Source organism: Falco biarmicus, chromosome 8 (genome assembly GCF_023638135.1).
Source record: "Falco biarmicus isolate bFalBia1 chromosome 8, bFalBia1.pri, whole genome shotgun sequence".
Taxonomy (NCBI): Eukaryota; Metazoa; Chordata; class Aves; order Falconiformes; family Falconidae; genus Falco; species Falco biarmicus.
In genome coordinates, this window is record NC_079295.1 from 13823244 (window position 1) to 13843748 (window position 20505).

Genomic DNA, 20505 nt, shown 5'->3' on the forward strand with positions numbered 1-20505 from the left:
GAGGAGGCTCTTGTTTTGCCTCCAGAGGAAACTCTGCAAAGTGCAGTATAGGGCTGTGAGTGAGGTTTTTTTGCATGGACCCTTCAGGCTTACGGTGCAGACTGTAGCCCCAGTTAAAACCAGCCTTGGGGTCTAATCCAAAACGCTAGCTGAGTGGGCAGGCCAGGGTATACGGTATCTCCAAATCTCTGACCTAGTTTTTTCTGAGTGGTTAGTATGGGAGTTTTTAAGATTAAAACCTGAATAAGTGGTTTAATTATGCAGCAAAGCCTGTGGCCCAATTCAGTACTTACAGAGCAAATTCCCAGCACTGGTATAGCTCATGTGGTTAAAGCTCCTTCAAATGGTTCGGGGATTGCAGTTGTACCAAGGAACACAGAGTAGGGGAATAGCATGACAACTTTTCTGAATTAAACTTTTCTAAAGATAAGTTACAGAGGCAGGGGCAGATGATGAAACTGGTTTTTGTACAGACCTAAAAACATGTTACAATTGCCTTGTAGCAGTCTTAAAATTTTCTCCTAATTGTATTTCTGTTGTCTTATGTGGGTAGAAGGATCTATTGCAATAAAAGCAGAATTCTGCCTAGAATTTTAAATGGGTGAACTAGAGAAGCAAGTCACTGAAGGTGTGTTGTTTGCTATCTTAGGTTTTTATAAGATGCATTTTTAATTAATCATTCCTTCAAAAAATAAAATGTATTGGGGTCAGTGAAGCTACAGTGGATATACATGCATGGAATTACTTCCCATAAACATAGGACATGTTCTTTGTTTTTGGATATGCTTAATGTGTTTTTTTCTCCCCCCGCCCGCACTGTGTTTTTTCTTCCCCCCCCGCCACCTCCAAGGGAGACAGAGTGCTGCTTGGAGGACCTGGAAGTTTTTACTGGCAAGGTGAGTTATATCATTTAAGTCACAGAGAAGTTGACCTCTTCGATTTTTCTCTTTATCCTCTTAGTCATTTGTATCCGCATTCCTCCAACCACTGTCAAAAGTCTTTGTCAATAAGAAAACTAACAGAAATAATCTTTCATCATCTTTGAAAATATTTCCTGAATAATCAAGGCAACCATAGATTAAAGCTGAAGTAATAATTGTATAGATGCGTCTTTTGTCTTTTAAATAACTCTAATGTAATTTAAAGGCATTTTCTCAGGAATGTGGAATTTGTTTCCACCAGCAGGGTAAGTTTCCTCTAGGATATTTTGCTTGTTGTTTTAATAATCTACATGTTTTTTAATTTCTAAACACACATACAAAGGATGTATTTTCTTTCAATGAGAACAGTACTGTCCAAAGAGAACTATCATTGTTTTCTTCTGACAGCAAAGACATATTGCACTTGTTTATGTTGATCTGTTTGTGCCGTGGTGCACATTTTACCTCTAACTGCACTGTTTACACAGAACATTACCTACATATTTTGGTCATGTGGGCTTCAGTCAGTATTTGTTTGCAGGATCATTCAGCGTTTAGCTACAGCTTTCTGTTCAAAAGTTGGTGCTGCTACAATCAGGACATAGCTGCCAAACTCTGCTGCCTGTTTTTTAAAGTAAATACTAATGTTCATGAAAGATTTTCTGTATCACAGTAGCCTAGCTGTAGATGCAGCAGCACAGGAGGCTTGTTTCCAGTCCTGTGTTTTAAATTCTGAACAAAATGGAACAATTGAAACTAAACTGCAGATACGGTATAATATAGATGATGTTTGTATACTCATTTTGTTGCTTTTTGGCAAAAGTGGCAGCTCATCTGCCAAAACAACTTTATTCTCTTCTACCCCCCAAAAAAAATCTCTTGGCTCTGAATAGAAGACAATAGTGTGCTTCTAAAAATGAGATTTTTCACCCTGAACTTTTATTCCACGTTTTGAGATGCTGGAGGAGTAGTTCTCCTTATACTTCATACAGGTATGAATATGTATGTGCAGTAAGTGCTGTTCTGAAAAGAAATTTTTTGTGAGTCAAGAATTAATTTAAACTGAAGGGGAAAAAATGGAGTGCAGTCACCACCTAGTGGCTATGAAGTGTGACCAGAGAAGGCGGTAATACGCTGTGCTCATCTTAATAGCTTCTTGTCTGCCATATTAAGCTCTCCTGTTGTGGTATTTAGACAAGGAGCAATGATTCAGTTCTGCAATACCATAAGCATATGCTTACTGTTACCTAACTGACCAGTCCCGTTTAAGTCGTGGTTTACATGTAGGAGTGGCTTCTGTTTTCAGTGAGAACGCTTTGTGTGCTTTTGATTAAATATGTGCATAGATTTTTGCTGAAGTAGGATCCAGATTTTCACTTAGATCCTTTCTAGTGCTGCTGCTGTTTGCTATTTTCTGGTTGGTTTTGTGGAACAGCTGTTGCTTTAGAAGCAAGCATTCTCTTGGAGTCCTGTTGCTTAATGAAAGGGTACATACCTGTTTACTTGTGGTTTAAAGTTGTTTTCTTTCTTTTCTTTCTCTTTAGGCCAACTTATTTCCGATCGAGTGGCAGAGATTGTGGCTAAATATGACTCTAAAGTCTACAGTACGAAGTATGATGACCAGTTAGCAACCAGACCTGCCAGTGCTGCTTTTGATGACAGCTACTTGGGTGCGTAGTTTGAAAGGAAGAAAACCTAGCTGCATTTGAAAAACTCCCTTGCACTCTTCCTATTTAAGATTAAATCACGCTGCTATTAATTAAACATTTGACAGATAAATGAAGAGCTACATACCTGAAAATGCAGTAATTTATGTATGACAGAAGCTTAGTTATCTTGTCATAGGCTTGATTCAAAGAGCACCTGATGACAAAATAAATGGAAATACTTCCATGAATTTTTGTGCTCTGTGCACAGTCCTCTCACTTCATCTTAAAACGCAACCGGATCAGTATTGTCTCTAAGCAGCTTAGACTATGAACAGCTGCATGAGTAGACTGTAATTCATCAGCATCCCTGAATTAGAGGTTACTGAATAAGGTTACTAAAGTAATTTACTGATTTTGTCTGTTTATCAGGTTATTCGGTGGCTGTTGGAGACTTCAGTGGTGATGGCATAGAAGGTAAGACCCTTGTTTCAGTAAAAAAATCCTGTTAATGGGCTCAGCAGGTCTTTCAAATAAATGTTACAGAAAAAATGATACAGTGTGCAGGAAAAGGCATAAAGCATAGGAATGAACTACTCTGTGCAAGCAAAGTCATTGCGCTTTAGGACCTGAATGTTATCTGGGTGTCTTGCTTTATATTTCAGACTTCGTATCAGGAGTCCCAAGAGCAGCAAGAACTCTGGGCATGGTAGGAAATTTGAAACTTTAAACTTCACAATAAATAAAAAAGATGAATATTGTTGGTATGCCGTAATGTGTGTTTCTTCACGTCCAGGTGTCTATTTACAATGGGAAAAACATGTCTTCCATGTACAACTTCACTGGAGAGCAGGTATGTAGCTTTATTCAGCAGGGTGAGTGTCCAGGAGGTTATTCCTACAGGAAGGTAACACGTTGAGACAGTGTTTAGGGGGTACTAGAACATATAATATTCTGAATGTTATTAGCTTATGTGCCAAAAATTTTACAAAGTCTGTAGGAATCCTAAAAATACATGTTCTGTGAGTTCCCATTTTGTAGTGCTCCTTAGAAAAACTTACTTAAATTTAAGATAATGCTGCCTATTTAGAGAATTGGAAAAGAGGACTGGATCATGAAAGGGGGAATGGGGCAGGTAACTGATCGGTTTACTTGCAAATAGAGTAAGGAAGACAAAGGAAAACATGAGGAGAAAGGAGACAAAAAATTTTTGTGGTATATATTATCATCTCCCTAACTTCTTTTCTATACAGCCTTGTATAAACTTCTTTGTGTGTTTATATTGCTGCAACTCACAAGTTTGGTTTGAACTTTGTTTTCCAGATGGCTGCCTATTTTGGGTATTCAGTGGCTGCCACAGATATCAATGGGGACAAGTAAGTGCCCTCTTTTCCCTGCTGCTACCCAACTTGTTTCTGGAAAGAAAAATAAGAAGCTTTTATTAAAAAGTCTTTCCTACAATATATATTTCTGTCTTCATTACTGGTTTAACATGTAACTGTGTGACACACTTCCTCACTAGCACTCAGCATTTGACAACTGTAGAATTGGTTTTATATTTATTTACATAAACGTACATGGGTGTATTCCCGTGCTTTAAATGCATTAAATTCTCATATATTTGTGTTTACTTTGTCAATAAATTTTGCCTTCAGTTGCAATTTAAAGATAGATAACTTTCATCTTCATATTGAGTTCACTGATGAGTTAGGCCTCCTAACAGGTGCTTAAGAGAATGAAACTGAATTTTCATGCTGTTACTGAAGAACCTTATCCTTCTTTGGTCCAGTTACACAGATTTGTTTATCGGAGCCCCTCTTTTTATGGATCGAGGTTCTGACGGGAAGCTTCAAGAGGTCGGCCAAGTTTCCATTTGCCTTCAACAAGCTTCTGGAGGGTTTCAGATCACAAAGCTGAATGGTTTTGAGATATTTGCAAGATTCAGCAGTTCTATTGCACCTCTGGGGGATCTAGATCAGGATGGCTTCAACGGTAGGACGTCATTTATTGGTCACTGTTTTCCACTTGTAGAAATCTCGGCAGCACACTGAATGTGTATTCTGCACACAAACAGTAGGCACTCTAACCATGACTTAATGTTGGACACGAAGGTCTAGACTCCTTTCGATGCTTGTATGCTACTCCCAAGAATGCTAACAGGAGTTACATGTATGCATCGAGCAGAGACTATACCATTTAAACTACAGCATGGATTATCTTAGCTGTTACACTGATCACTTTACTACTCTCTAAGTGACAAGTACAGTAGAAACATCAATGAAATATCTGATTCTCCGTTGTGACTTGTTAGGACATCTTCAGTATAATTCTCCTCTTTTCATTGCTTAAAGCCAATTTTCCTCTCCAGAAACGCAATGATGACTGAAAAGAAGATTTTGTTTCAGAGAGCTGGTTAAAAATGCTCTGACAGAAAAGTCTAGATATTGTTGTTTTTTTTTTTTTTTACTTATGATTTATTTCAAAATGGAAGATTCTGGTGAAAATATCCCATAACAACTACAGCCAACTGTACCAAGAGCTGTGTGTCTTGAGCAACTGTTTGGATGAGAAGCCTAAGTCTGATATAACTGAAGCTGTAGACTCTCAAACCCCTTGCTAGTGCTTCTTGTTACTTTCACTTAGGAACTGAGAACAGTGAAACAGACAAGAGTAACATAGTTTTGGGACAGAGACTTCCAGGAATCCTAGGGAGAAAACTGTTTTGCAGGTCATACTCCAGTATTTCCTGAAAAAAATACTCGCTTTTGTTTTTCCCATTCTGCTTGCAGGCTAAGTATTTTCTGAAGATCAAAAATTATAACAGGCTAATATTTCAAATTCCCAGGTATCTCTAATTTATTTTTTTAATTAAGTCATAAAATCATATAATAGTTTTGGGTTGGAACGGACCTTTCTAGTTGCTAATAGCATACAGGATTCATGTGAAGATGCAGTATCACTGCAACTATTTACAGAAGACATTGGAAAGGTTACAGCTGATAGTCAAAAATCTGGTCACTTGATGAGATTATCCAAAAAATGTTTTGATACTATCATATTTCAATCTGAAATACACTGTAACTGAGAAAACCATAACAAAAGCTGCCTTGTTTGAATCACTTTGCCATTATTTAGTCTGGGGTTTTTAGCTCCCCCCACCCCACCCCCGGCTCTGTTTCACTTGGGGAGTGTTAATTAAAACACTTTCCGTCGCAGTGTCGTGCAAGATTGGAATTTCTACTGTTTTCATAAAGTTTGCAAAGATGAGTCAAAAACACGAAACGGTAAATTTTTGAGTCCTTGTTCTTTTCACGCAACTTTCTCAAATTTAAGGGAAGTGGAGGGAGTAATGTAATATAATTTGTATAGAGTTTCATGCCTGGTATTTGAACCAGCCGCAGAAATGTTGAATTTAGATCATATGTACACTTCTAAAGCTGTCCTTACGGATAGTCCAATTAGCATTTTTTTCTTACTGTTTATTAGTCATTGGTAAGAGTACTCTCAAATTTATTAAGCTTTAAGAGATAGCATAATTGCAGTAACTGAAAGTTCTCCATAAAACATATGGCCAAGCCATGATCGGGATAGACTGGAATTTGATATCTACTATTGTTTTAGGCTGATTTAAAATTCCCAGATTATTATTAAAATGTCACACCCTTTGGAGGATCATGATTGTGTTAAAGTGGGACTGTCTGACCATTTCATTAGGTTTGTGATTTGACGCCAACAGTGACTAATTCTGGGTGTGTAATACACTAAAAAGCATCTCAGATCCATATGATTTGGCTGCAACTCAGTTACTGCAGTGCAGAAGTATTTGCAGAACTATTCCTTTCTCTCTCTCCTCAACCCCATACAAAAATCTATAATATATGTTCTTGTTAAACATTTATACTTTCTAGAAAAAGCAGTGTACATTTTTTTTTTTTTTTTTTTTTTAAAAAGGTTGTTGATGAGCATTTTAAAGGCTGGTTGCATTTATTCCTTTCTGACACATATTGAAACTGTAATATCAGAAATGATTGATTGATGTAAGCACAAATATGTTTTAGTCTGCGTCTGGAGACATTGACAATTGTTCTTTCGGTTTACAGATATTGCAGTTGCTGCACCATATGGTGGAGAGGACAAGAGAGGACTTGTCTATATCTACAATGGAAGAGCAAATGGTTTGAATGCAGTCCCATCTCAAATTCTTGAAGGGCAGTGGGCTGCTCGCACTATGCCACCCAGTTTTGGGTACTCGCTGAAAGGAGCCACAGATGTGGACAAAAATGGATATCCAGGTCCTTTGCTTTAAATGTCACTTCAGAATCATTTAAGAGTAGTCCCACCTCTGACTAACAGCATATTTTAAAAAATTGTAATATGTAGTATTTCTCCTTTCTTCCTAGATTTGATTGTTGGAGCCTTTGGTGTTGACACAGCTGTTTTATATAGGTAAGTATCACTCTATGTTTTTACATAAATAAGAGCTCAGTGGCATTCCTGAGTTACAAAAGCAAGCAGGACCAGGGAAGACTGAAATTCTGCCACTCGACCTTCCAAACTGCTGGAGGTAAAACAAGGTTATACTGCTATTTTCACCGAGTAAATCTACATCTGCCATCTGCTATTTATCTTTCTCAGTAATCTTAAGAAAAAATGGAAGTAAGCTGTCTTCAAGGCTTTCTGAGTGACAGGTTTTTAGATACTGACACATACAGGGTGCTGCTAGCTATTACACTGCAACGCTGATGCTCTCATCCAAACTTGCTCAATTTGGGAAAATACCTTATTTCTCTGTGCTAGAAATAGTAGGACTTCTTAACACAATTGTCCATGTTCTGACTCTGATGGTAATGAACAGGCATGGAAAAGCTTCCTGCTTTTCCCTAGTCTACTCAATGATTGTTATTCTTGCAGTTTCCCTGAATATTGTTTAAGTGTGTACGTGTATATTTCACAATCTGATGGGAAGGGTATGGTCTAACATGGTGTGGAATACTGTTCAAGAGGATGTTCTCTTTGCAGGGCTAGACCCGTTATTAGAGTAAATGCTGCCCTGGAAGTTAATCCAACCATTCTAAACCCAGAAAACAAAGCCTGTTCACTGTCAGATGTAAAAGTTTCTTGGTAAGCGGGGTATCTTTGTTTTCCTTTGTGGTAGAGGAGGGGGGACTTTTTTGTTTTTGTTTTCATAAGCTTTCAATTCTGAAAGGATTCAGGAAGTCTAGTCAGCTAATTAAAAAAAGGCAATCAAACAGATTTTTCTGAAAGAACAGACAATGCAAAATAAGAACTCTCTGACAACACTGGGAGGACCCACATTGTCTTCAACAGATGCTAGACTGACTCCTAAGTTACACCCTACCTGCACACTGCCAGCTGTCTGTGTTGAGGAGAGAAAGATCTTCCCAAGATGGTAGTGGATCACACAGCTTATTTAGTGTTTTTACCCATTAACTTACTTTTTTAGGTGAGCTTATGGAAACCACTTGGGAAATGATCTGCTCTGCAAACTGGTTTTGGTTCTTGTTCCTGGACTATTGTGCAAAGCCAATTTTCCTTTCTAGTGCTAACTTCCTTTTCAACGCAGTATGCCAGTTCCTTCTAGCTTTAAAAATAAATGAGCCACATTTGATTTCTGGAATAAACACTCAGCTTCACAGGTGACTGTTTCTACATAAGTCAAGACTCCAAAACTTTGCATTTCTTGCATTGCTGTCTATTTATTAATAGGTTATATTTTTTCTCCAGCCAGTAGAAAATAGCTTTTGGGAGTGAGCTAGAGTCTCAAAAGAGAATACCTTTGAACTGAGAAAAACAGTAAAAAAATTTAGAGGAAAATGAGAGAAAAAGTGTGCAAAATTAATATTTTCTTTTCCCCCAAAACAGCTTCAAAGTAAAGTTCTGCTTAAAAGCTGATGGCAAAGGAAAGCTCCCTAAATCACTAAGTAAGTTCTGCTAGTTTTAAAACTTTAAAGTCTCTTTATATTGTGTGCAGACCTGAGCACTGGTTTTTGTTCTTTTTCATTATTGAAACAGTTGGCTGTCCTTTACAGCACAGTCCTACCGGTTCAGTAACCATATACATCTATGTGACTGTCTTCAGCCGCTTTTTTGCTGACGTTGTGTTGAAGTCAGTGGGATTTGAGCATACTTGGCACTTTAAGCATCTGTTTAACCACTTGGTGGAACTAGTCTTGGAAAGTCCTTTGTATTTTACTGAAATGAGATCAACTCTTGTTGAGGGGAGTTTTAGAATACTTTCAAGCATGTGCATTGTTAGGCCTGAAAAATACAGACAAGCCACAATGGATTTCTCACATTTCTTTTGAAATCATGACCTTCTGATTGATAGCACTGATTTTTTTCATCAGGTTTTCTGGATAAGAATCAGGAAAAGATTGTTCTAAACAGTTTTTTAAGTTGTCTCTAAGAGGTTTTGTAACATGGCGGGCAGCCTGCTACAGTCAGGCTTTGTCCACTGTTTATAAAAGCTTATCCTTATTTTTTGTATGGCATTTATAGAGGTGGTATGATCTGGGAAGACTCTTATGAATAGCTGTTACTTAAATGTCATTATCTATATCAAATATTTGAAGTAATTAGATTAGCAGTACAGTTAAATAAGTGTTATGTGCAAGATTGCTTTAAAATTATCTGGAGGAAATAATTTAACCTTTATTCCTCCAATTCTATAGCAATTACAAATGTACTGGTGCTCTTCTATGTTTCCAGTTTTTAAGGAAAAAAGAGTCCAATTTAGGAAAACAACAATGCTTGTTAGTTACTACTTTGAGAACTAATGCAGTAACAGATTTTATACTGAAATAACTTGAAGTTTTGAAAGTTCCAAGCACTAGGTTTTCCTTGTAGCTGAAACCAGCATTCAGCTCCATTTCTGATGGGAATCTGCACTGTGTTTAATTAAATGAAATATCCCTAACCTAAATGCTTTGGATTGGACAGATTTCCAAGTGGAGCTGCTGTTGGATAAACTTAAGCAGAAGGGAGCTATAAGGAGAGCTCTCTTTCTCCACAGCAAACAGCCTAGCCACTCTAAGAATATGACTATTACGAAAGGAGGCAAAATGAATTGTGAAGAACTTGATGCCTTTTTGAGGGTAAGTAGCCATTTACATTTTAGGCAAATAATTTTTGCTTGTCTATTACAAGTTCCACATGTTACGTGTTTTAAAAAAAATAGGAAAAAGAAATGCTAGAAGAATTTCATGCCCAATGGATAGACCTAGAATTATTTAAGCTGTGTCTCTGTCCTGGGCTATCACTGCTGTCAGAGGATGAATGATGGATATTATGGTGACTAAGGTCCTGGTCACTAAATGGGTTAGAAATTCAATTGTGAACTTTGCTATGGACTTCTTGGACAAGTCACCTAGGCAGAAAATTAGTTATAATTTCCAAGGAATATTGAAAGTTAGTAAGCAGAAGTTATGCTTCTGCTTTGGAGGGAAAAGAATAAAGGAAAATACGGAGCTGCCGCTAAAAAGCAAAGATGAGCAAATAACAGAGGCGACAGAGAAGGCTGAAATACGAAGTTTGCTTTTTTTCAGTCTTTTTGGTTGAGTCCCCACAAATGTGGACAGATGCTAACACAATTAAAAAGTGTAACCCAGTAGAACAAACACTGGCTGAAATAAGGAAAGATATGTGAAAATACAGCTATGTAAGTTAGATGCAGCTCACATTTATCTCTGAGGACTTACAGATCAAACATCAACAATACTTACTCCCCTCTCCAGAAAAAAAAACCCAAACCAAACAGTAAGAATACTAGTAATCATTAGGGATTCATGGAGGGTAAGTAATACTTTTCTTTGGCCTTCTGAGTGGGATATGTATGGAAATAGCCCAGATCCCAGTGTTAGTAAAGCTTTAACACTTCTCCACCAATGACAGTAATGACACGTGACCTATATGAAACTGGATGCAAAGCCAGTTAAGTTAGCAATAGATTTCTGGCCATAGAAAATAGCTTCTGAAGTAGGACCCTGCAATGAGCTGTTGTAGAGTCAGTAATTTTCATTATTCTAATTTCTGAGAATAATGAAGCGGAGTTTACACTGGTAAAATCAGTGGCTAACTACTTAATAGTAACGAATTACACAGATAAAATTATGGCTAATACAAAGCTAAGAGATGGTTTGTAAGTACTCTGGAAGGCAGGTTTGACATTTGATAAACAGAGTGATTCGAAATTAACAATAGGAAAGTCAGTAACTCCAAGTTCAACTTAATAATTTTAGGAAGGAAAAAACCACAAGTCCAGAGATTAATATCTATTAATATCTTAGAAGCATACTGAATTTTGTCTGACAAGAAAAAGCAGAATTGTATAGCCCTTTAAGCTCTTCACTGTTATAGTTTTCCATTTGTAAAACAGGTTACTACTAAAATTGCTCTTCTTCAAATTTACACTGCAGGTTTTCTGACGAGATTTTCTAGTTTGAAAAGAACTCAGATGTTTTAATGTTGTTTTGGCTTTCTCATTCCTTCTACAACATGAACAATAAATAAAAATACTGCTCAGATTGCTCTTGGGATGACTGCTTGTTGCCTATTGAGACTTTTGAAGGATATTTTTATTGTAGTTGTTTTCTTTGCATGTTTTAATTGTAATCAAATCTTTGGTTTCCTCAGGATGAATCTGAATTTAGAGACAAACTAACTCCCATTACTATTTTTATGGAATATCGTCTGGATTACAGAACAGCTGCAGATGCAACAGGATTGCACCCTATCCTCAACCAGTTCACTCCTGCAAATATGAGCAGACAGGTACACTTCTTACACAATCTGCAATGAGAGATCCTACAACATATTTTCAGCTTTCAGTACTTATTCAATACTTATGTTTGTGTTAGGACTTCTGAAAAAATTAAGATACCAAAATAGACATCTAGGCTTTAGTCTTTGAATTATGGGAAAATTGATGGTTATTGTATGTTTGTCTTCTCTTTTTTTTCTTCTCTCTGTGTCAAATTTCTTTTTTGACACATTATTCTTTAGTGCTGGACTTCCTTTTCGTGCATGCTAATTACCAGTTTTCTGGAGAAAAGCAGTTATTGTAGTGTTGAAAGTGTTAATTTGAAGAATTGGAGGGTTTCATCCATTGCTCATAGTATGCTGTTCTATGTATATTATGTTTATCCCTATAGTTCTCTTAAGGTAATAAATACAGTTTTTCCTATTTCTGCCCTTTATACAAAATTTCACTCTTGTTTGTAAAGAGGGTAGTAGAGATGCAACTCGAGGTGAACAGATTATTCAAAGTATTGAAAGAGGATTAAGATATGTAGACATGAGTCCTAGAATTGCAGTGTGGCAGGATGAGGCACAGTAAACCACCACCACCACACCCCCTGCCTAGATAAAAACTGAGTTGTTCTGTGAGGTTAATGAGATGAAGGTGTCTCATAACCAGCTATTTAGAAAAAAAAATTTTGGTGGTGAAACAGTATTATTGAAATGTGTGTTAGAAAAGATGGAGGAATTATTACAACAGTATGCATTTGATTTTTGCATAGGCACATATTCTGCTGGATTGTGGTGATGATAATGTCTGCAAACCAAAGCTGGAGGTTTCAGTAGAAAGGTAAATACATGAGAAAAATACTACAGGGGCAATTAACTTCTCTACTTGAATTCTAAACTTCAAGAGCTTGTAATACTTTTAATAAAAGGATGTTTTGAAATGAATAGGACTCCTGAATGTATACAATCTAAACTCATGCTTATTTGTTTTAAAGAAAACCCATTTTCTGCTTTGTAACCTAATGTCTTCAGTACGTAATACAGGGAGAGCACACACCACCATCCCCACCCTGACCCCCACTATAAGTACACAGTATTTATTTGTATATTTGCAAAGCTGTGCATGCATAGCAGGCATAAAACTGGTGTTAGCTGCAATTGTACCACTGTTCTGTTATTTGACACTAGACAGACACATGAAGATGTGAACAGGCCTGATTTTATCCAGCTAGGGGTGGACTAGGGCTCTGTTGTCACATGTATGAAAAATACCCTGTTGGTATTGGAAGTACCTTTTATTAAACCTGAAGAAAAGAAACAAGTTGTAACTCAAAAATCTTTCATGAGTTTGGGCTTTTTGTGCTTTGTATGCCCAAAAGCCTTTCTTAATGTATTATCTATACTTATAAACGTCATCTGGTTATTTTCATGTCCTTAGTGCAGAGCTATAGCATATGCATGTGTATGTAGGTAGTACAGTTCACAAACATACTAATTAATGCATATGCTTCACAGACATTTTAAATCGGTGCAGGTACAGTTAGGTTTCCTTGTAGTTGGTGAAATGAAAATAAGTGCTTGGAAAGATATTCTTTTTGTGTCTGGAACAAATGTATTACAGAGGTCTCAGCTGTATTCTGTAGTTGAGCCTTCCATCAGTTTTTGTTATAAATGTATGCTTGCGTTTACCTCTCCTAAGCAAGCGTGTAATTCAAAGTGTACATGGTGGTTTAGCTGTTCATAGGTTGTTCTTGGATAAAAAAAGGTGTCGGTGGTTTTGTGGTTTATTGTATATGTTATAAAAAAAGATTCTTACAAAACAGCATGTAGTATTTACTCCATTTTTGTGATTATAGACAAGTGGGGTTTTTTTAAATTTAGTGTAGAACTCTCCTGATACTCCTGGAGCATAAGTATTGCCTCTAGATTTCTCCAGTGTCTTTGTGTAATCTCAGAATGTCTCGTTTCTCTAAGTTCAATCAGTTCCATACACTTGAAAAGCTGAATGCAGAGCTCATTTTTACACTTGTTTTTTTGTAGCGATCAGAAGCAGATCTATATTGGTGATGACAATCCCTTGACACTGATTGTCAGTGCTGAGAATCAAGGGGAAGGAGCCTATGAAGCAGAACTCTTTGTCATTGTCCCACCCCAAGCAGATTTCATTGGTGTTGTTCGTAACAATGAGGTAAAATTCCAACTCTCTTTCTTCTTTACATAGTCATATTTCAGGTGTTGCTGTGGAAGTGTGTGGAAGAGGGTCTGTCAGTGGTGGGTTTTATGCTTCAATCTTAAAGCACTGAAAAAGTGATAAGGTTCTTCTAAGCCCCAAGGCTATATGACACCCAGCTGGACGGTTCCAGTTTAATAGCCTAGTGCTAGCAACAAAGGAGAATCATCTGTGTGATGGACTTTGACACAAAGAGTTTATCTGCTACAAGCCTTCATTTGAACAGTGCCCTTGTTGATTTCTTTAAATGTGGACTTAGCGTATGATGTGCTAGATAAAGAGCTGGGCACCTGTGAAGCAAGAAGCGATGTTGAGTATTGCTGTTCTCTTCCACCTAAGTATGTAGGTGTCAGTCATCCTGAGTATACAGACTGTTACTTTAATTTCCTGACTTTCCCTTGTGTTCTAAAATGTCTGTATAACTTCTGTTTCTTTGGAGATATATGGGTATAGTCCAAATTTTATTTTAGCCCATTATAGCTATATATAAATAATATACTTTCAGTTTTTCTTCATCCTTGTTTTTATTTGATAGAATCTATGATCAATCGGTGTATCTGTAAAGTTGCAGAATATTAAGGGGAAGACTATTTTTACCCTATATCAAAGAATTCCAACTTTGATACTACATCCTTCACATATGTTGGACCATGCCTTGGCTTGGTTCTCCAGTTTGCCTCTGCTATTCTAGAGCTTTGTGATGTGGCTTTATTCAAAATCTTATAGCTCCTCTTAAGACCTCTTTGAGTAAGCTAGTAAGTATTCATGTTATTTTGCCTTCCGATCTTCATTTTCCTATGGAGAGTTTGCCAGATTGACAAAGTTTCTTCACATAGTTTTAAAGAATCATGTGGATCAATGCTTAATGTTACAAAAATCATCAGTGCTACCCGACACGAGTATTGAATTTTTCTTTTTATAACCTTGGAAAGAGCATCTATCTTGTATCAAAAATATTTGTCTCCATGGAGGCTTTCATACTAAGATTTAATTTAATTTTAGTACTCGACTGTGTTAGGACTAAGAAATTATATTCAAATTAATGCAGCATTTCTAGAACTTGTCTCCAGACTTTCATCTGGGTGTCCAGATGTAAAGAATGACATTCTATAATATGTCTTTGTGGTTTATTGCAGGCTTTAGCAAGACTGTCCTGTGCATTTAAAACAGAGAATCAAACTCGCATGGTAGTTTGTGACCTGGGAAATCCCATGAAAGCAGGAACTAAGGTAAGGTTTGGACTGACAGATGTCTGATGGCTCATAGAAGAGTACAGCTGGCATTTTTCTTACTCACAGTACTGTTTGGGCAGGATGTTTACTCACAGGAATTTAAGATTAGATCTAGCTCATATTTAGCTGCCCACGTTTGGTTAGTTCAGTGGTAATGGTTTCAACTTTCCAGTGAAATTGCAGGCTGACAGGAGTGTTTTTGAGTTTTATGATGCAACTCAAAAGTAGCTCATGAAACAGTAGAATTAATGAACTTTGATCCTTCATGAGTTTGTCTTTAGATTTATCTGGTAAGTATTTCTTAGTATATAATAAAGAGCTAGCTCCTAACACACCTTTCTCTTAGTGGAAACCTAATAGTGCTTCTCTCTTCTGTCTTACTTAGTCAAGTTTGAGGGAGTTTTGTCTAGTTGGGACCTCTGCGCTTCCACCAAATGTAGCTGAAATTGGAAGAATTAAAAAATTATTAGTAGGACCTGGCAGATACTATGATGATATGGCATAATAAGTCTTATTTTCTGAGGAAATACAGTGAAAATCAGTCACAGTTATCAACACTTCGATGGTGCTTTTCTTCCAAGACACATTTTGTATAGGTGAATAAATGCTATTTCCAGTCTTTCAAAGAATATCAAGCTGAACAGTGCAGAAGTTGAAGCAACTGTCATGCACTGACTTAAAACAAATCTTGGGAACTGAATTTAGAATCATTAAAGTGTGTCCTGTTCTTTAGACTACAATACATTTTGCAACACAGAAGGAGCCTCAGTTACGTGTAAAAATGGCTGAAGCAAGAGGGGTGACCATGATGTAAACCTTACATTTCTGTTTTGTGGCATTGATGCATCAGCTGAAATCTACAGAGAGCACAGTACATTTCTAGTCTTGATGAACTGGATAAGTTTTATTTTCCATTTGTCTGTGTGTGTTCTTTTATGACCACAAGCAATTTTGTTGTAGTATAACAGTATTAAGAAGCTGTTCTCATGTATTTTATTGCACTTCCACTGAACCACAGTGATTTTTTTCTAAAGCTATTAGCTGGCCTGCGGTTCAGTGTGCACCAGCAGTCTGAAATGGATACCTCTGTGAAGTTTGCCTTGCAAATCCGAAGGTATGGAAATCTATGAGTATGTATCTCACCTGGTAGAAAACACTAAGAAAACTGTGAACTAAGCAGTTATTTTCACTCTGGACTAAATCTCTGGTCTTTGCCTCGTAATTGTTTAAAAAATAAATGCATCTTTTTAATGAAATATGTTCAAAAATAGAGGGGATAAATGTAAGAAAACAAGAGTTTTCTGTGTGAATGCAGTCACTTTTGCTTACAGCTTTTAGACGGACCGTAGCACAAGTGAAATACTAATAATGAGGAACAAAACCGTTTACAGTGTTTTAAGTAAAACTTCGTATTTTTGTACCTTCATACCATTGTGGTCTCCTGACACTTGTGCAGTGTCACAGAGTGACTTGTGTCTTTGGGTTTCTAGCCCTGTTTAAAAACTGATGTTTGAACTCTGAAATCTTTCTGATGTAAAACCAGAATTTCAGATTTCATGTATTTTAAGGACGAGCAGTGTAAGTCTTTCAGAAAAGGCAATGCGTGACATGGTCTAAACAGAAGCAACATGCGGTGAGCCATTTTAAGTGTTTTACAGTAGCCAGCATAAGAGCGACTGAAAATTTAAATGGAACAAAGCAGTAGCATTCCTCTTTTTTTTTTTTTTTTTTTTTTTTAAGATAAGCACCAGCGCTTTCATATAAATATGGTATATAAATCTGTATTTATGCCTACTGGACATGATATTAAAGATTTAGAGATGTGATCAATAGGAATATCTTTACTCAATACATTTTTATGCAGCTTAATGGACAGTGCAAATACAGCTGCGTTTTTTTCCCTCATGGTGAACCAAAAGGGTGGTGTTTTTTCCATTTAAAGGCTTCATTTTTTTAAATGTAATGAATAATTATTCTCATCCACATACACATTTTTCATCTACAAGAGTTAAATAAGTTTAAACCTGCCATTCTGTTTTAGTGTTCCAGTGGTTTGCCATACTGATCAAAGGCCTTGGCAGCATTAAATATCTCTTTGATCTCACATTGCTGTCTGTTCAATATTTTTTCCCTCTTCATCAGCTAGTAAGCTGTGCCAGTGGCATATGACTCCAGTTCTTTGCAGAAAATAATTTTTGTCAGTTGCCTTCCTTGGGCTAACAGTGGTCACAAACTACCTTTCACAGGGAGAAAAAAGTTAGTGAGGTTACTTAAGTCATGATGGAAGAGAAGGGAAGTTCCTGTAACATTTTACACATTTTATGGAAGGAATTTCCTTACGTGACTTCTGAGTGCAAGAACAGTGATGCAGGCAAATATGGCAATCACAGTTCATAGTGACAGGCTTTATCAAGGTATTATCGTGAAGAGGTTTTAAAGATCATATTAGTTGTCTTAAACTCACAAAGCTAGATTTCCGAAGCTGGCCCATTTCCTAGAACGACGACTGTGGTCTCTGAAAGAATGAGGTATTTACAGGTTGGGAAGAAAACACTGTTGCATGTGGTTTTTTATTACACCAGTTTTGAAGAACAATTAGTGGATTTAGGAAGATCTTTCTAAAGGAAATTGTTTAGTTAAGTAGACAGAATAATCACGTGTGTCTAAGGAGATCAGGATTCTGTTCCCAGCTGCACTTTGAGGGGAATAGGAGTATTCTCTGTATTTCTTCTTCTCTGCTTACAAAGAAAGTCTGAAGAAATTTTACATATGAATGACTCTATGTGCCTTAATATCTGTCATATCTTGGTGTATCTGGAGTGTAGGAATCTGATGTCAACTGTATTCACTGAATGGTTTAAACACTGTGTAGAGCAGTAGGCAAAAATAGCCCTAATGTACTTGTCTGCCCAGGGCCTAGTTTGAAGCCAAGAATTCCCTGAGCAAAACAGATGTCTTGAAGTGGAACTTAAGGCCCTGCTAGCCATATAGTTGATGTTATCCCACAGCCCTGGCATTTGAATTTTCTTAAATGTGGCAGCTAAATAACAGAGCCAGCATTACTTTGTGTCCTTTATTGACTTCTCCCAGCTAAGGGACATCCACACTGTGCTGAGGGTGGGACTGTCATGCATTTAAGTGAGAACTTGCTGGAATCTGCTCCTTAGTCTTTAGCAATTGTATTTTCCTACAATGGCTCAGGAGTCATGTTGTTACAGATTACTTTTTCAAGGGTTTTTTTAAATACTTCGCTTATTTCATGTAAGACATTAAGTTCTGATTTCTCTGCAGCTCCAACCTGTATGACAATCTAAGTCCGGTAGCATTCTATCAGGCTGACCTTGCAATTTCAGCAGCTGTTGAAATTAGAGGGTAAGCATTGATACTTTTTTAATAAGCATCTTTCTCAAATGAGCTTTGCATGTTTGCTTCTTTATATTCAATGAACTTTCTTTCTGGTCTGCCTAAGTTTCCAGGAAGCCATAGGGAATTTTTAATTATAAAGAAAATATGGTTCCTTCTAGCCACCCTTTGGGCTTTCAGTTCTGAAATAATTCTAAATAATTACAAATGGAATTCCAAAAAGGAATTTTGTGCCTCTGTTACTAGAAGGTTTTTTTGGAAGAAAAAAAAATTTCACCCCTCCTTTTTGCAGTTGCACACCTTTCTCCAGGTCACTTTCTTCCGCCACTAACTGACTCAGTTTTCATCCAAAAAAACCTTAAACCTTTTCTAAAACCAAAGGTTTTGAAAATCCTGTTGAAGATAAATTTGCAATGCCCTCATCTTTTTCAGTCTTAAGCATAGCATTAATACCATAACAACTCCATTACGTCCATTGCTTTTGCTTACCAGGAATCTGTACGTGATACCTAAAAGCTATACAATTCTTTTGCTCAGCTAGTTAACTCAGATTCCCAAGTCATATTTTTTTTAAATTTCTACTACATTCATTATTGTGACCTAATTTTGTTAATATCCGAGAGATGAGCGGGTGGCACAACTGAAAAGCATTATTGTTAGCTTCACTGTTTTCGGTGCACACTGAATTATTTTTGTGACTGTACTGATAAGTCTCTGCATCATCAATATTTCTCATCATCAAAGTATTTCACAGTTTGTATATTTTGGATGACATGCATATATCTTAGTTCTGTTAATGGTTTACTAGATGTTGTAGGATGAATTCAAAGTTTAGGACAGGGAAAAAAATGTTTCTGAATACAGGGTTCATCTTTTCATGTAGAGAAGAAAACTGAACATTTAACATACAAGCCACTCAGGCTCTGCTCTTTATGGTTTTATATACAAAGGATGAAAAATTGCGGATTGTATTTTAAGTGTGTTGACTTTTTTGAGATGTTCTGGAGATTGACATTGTTTCTTACTTTATAATAATGACTTGTTTGCTCCACTGTTTAGTGTATCGTCTCCTGATCACATATTCCTTCCTATTGCAAATTGGCAGCCAAAGGAGAATCCAGAAACAGAAGATGATATTGGGCCTCTAGTTCAGCATATCTATGAGGTATGCAATTACTACTGACTTCAGTTACACAGTTCTCTGATAAATGAAAATTAATCTTTTGGTGTAGCTTTTCTCTGGAGTAATTGATAAGTTCTGTCTTCATTTTGTTCCTCCATGGAAATAAAGGTTTTATTTATTTAATGCTGGGTCAGTAATTGATATCTGGAGGAAGGGTTGGAATGCCTGCAGTTAGTGTGACAAGAGTGGCCAAATAGAAGTGGCTGATTTTTTACGTCATTACACATATTTTATTTTCTAGCCCTTTGAAATCTAGATGAAACATTTAAAGTAACTTGAACTCAGAAAATGACTCATGACTGTAAATTATTTAGTATCCTCATTTGTATTCCAACTGTTCTGAATCATTATTGTAAAGTCTTTTGCCTTGAAAACTTGTATTTAAAATTTCCTTAGAATGATCATAGTTTTAATCTAGACTGTTTAATTAAACAAAACTTACTGAGAGTGCTGTGTGAATAAGAATAGTTAACAGCTGTTCTAGAACTTAAGAGACCATTTATCTAACAAAACTTATGGCTGTTATGTGTCTGGCTCAGAGTCCCTTGGCTGAGGCATGTACAGTGGTTGTGATTCATGCAATAGACTACAAAAAACTCCACATTTTTTTCAAGAAAAAATGTTTACATTTCTTCAAGACAAAATGCCATATAGCTTTTCTTCAAAGTAATTTTTGTCAAATTACAGAAGTAATTTTAAATCTTGCTTATCGGGAGTCTGATGTTTAGCTACCATTTTTAGGTGAAGTTGTTGATGCTATTGCTGTAAGCGGTTGGGGGTGGGTATAGCAGCAGTATCATTTATGGCTGAAATATAAAATAACAATTACATGTGGATTAACAAAGAAGGCAGCATTGGTTTTGTTTACATCTGTTAACTTTATTTTCATAATTAGCTAAGAAACAATGGTCCAAGTGCATTCAGCAAGGTGATGATGACTCTGCAGTGGCCTTACAAATATAAAAACTACACGCTGTTGTATATTGTTCAGTATGAAATCGATGGTCCCATGAACTGCACTTCTGATATGGAAATCAATCCCTTGAAAATCAAGGTAAGCAGGACTTTCCTTTTGTTTGAGTGGAACGAAGTATGTTTGCTCGTTATGGAAATGCACTCTAAATACCCAAGTCCCTGAGAATATCTAACGCTGAGTTCACTGAGC

The 20505-nt window shown here is 36.7% G+C and overlaps 1 protein-coding gene across 1 annotated transcript in view; it reads left to right on the forward strand.

Annotated features, from left to right (window-relative positions):
* The window catches only part of ITGAV (integrin subunit alpha V), a 50717-nt gene that overhangs the window by 19613 nt on the left and 10599 nt on the right, over window positions 1-20505 (forward strand). Inside the window, exons 6-25 of the mRNA XM_056348897.1 lie at window positions 851-896; window positions 2465-2590; window positions 2999-3043; window positions 3232-3275; window positions 3363-3419; window positions 3890-3942; window positions 4356-4558; window positions 6667-6858; window positions 6967-7012; window positions 7586-7687; window positions 8450-8508; window positions 9527-9681; window positions 11219-11356; window positions 12106-12173; window positions 13373-13520; window positions 14699-14791; window positions 15829-15908; window positions 18086-18166; window positions 19217-19322; window positions 20236-20394. Of these exons, the coding sequence (XP_056204872.1) occupies window positions 851-896; window positions 2465-2590; window positions 2999-3043; window positions 3232-3275; window positions 3363-3419; window positions 3890-3942; window positions 4356-4558; window positions 6667-6858; window positions 6967-7012; window positions 7586-7687; window positions 8450-8508; window positions 9527-9681; window positions 11219-11356; window positions 12106-12173; window positions 13373-13520; window positions 14699-14791; window positions 15829-15908; window positions 18086-18166; window positions 19217-19322; window positions 20236-20394 (2001 nt within the window). The remainder of the gene's footprint in view (window positions 1-850; window positions 897-2464; window positions 2591-2998; window positions 3044-3231; window positions 3276-3362; window positions 3420-3889; window positions 3943-4355; window positions 4559-6666; window positions 6859-6966; window positions 7013-7585; window positions 7688-8449; window positions 8509-9526; window positions 9682-11218; window positions 11357-12105; window positions 12174-13372; window positions 13521-14698; window positions 14792-15828; window positions 15909-18085; window positions 18167-19216; window positions 19323-20235; window positions 20395-20505) is intronic.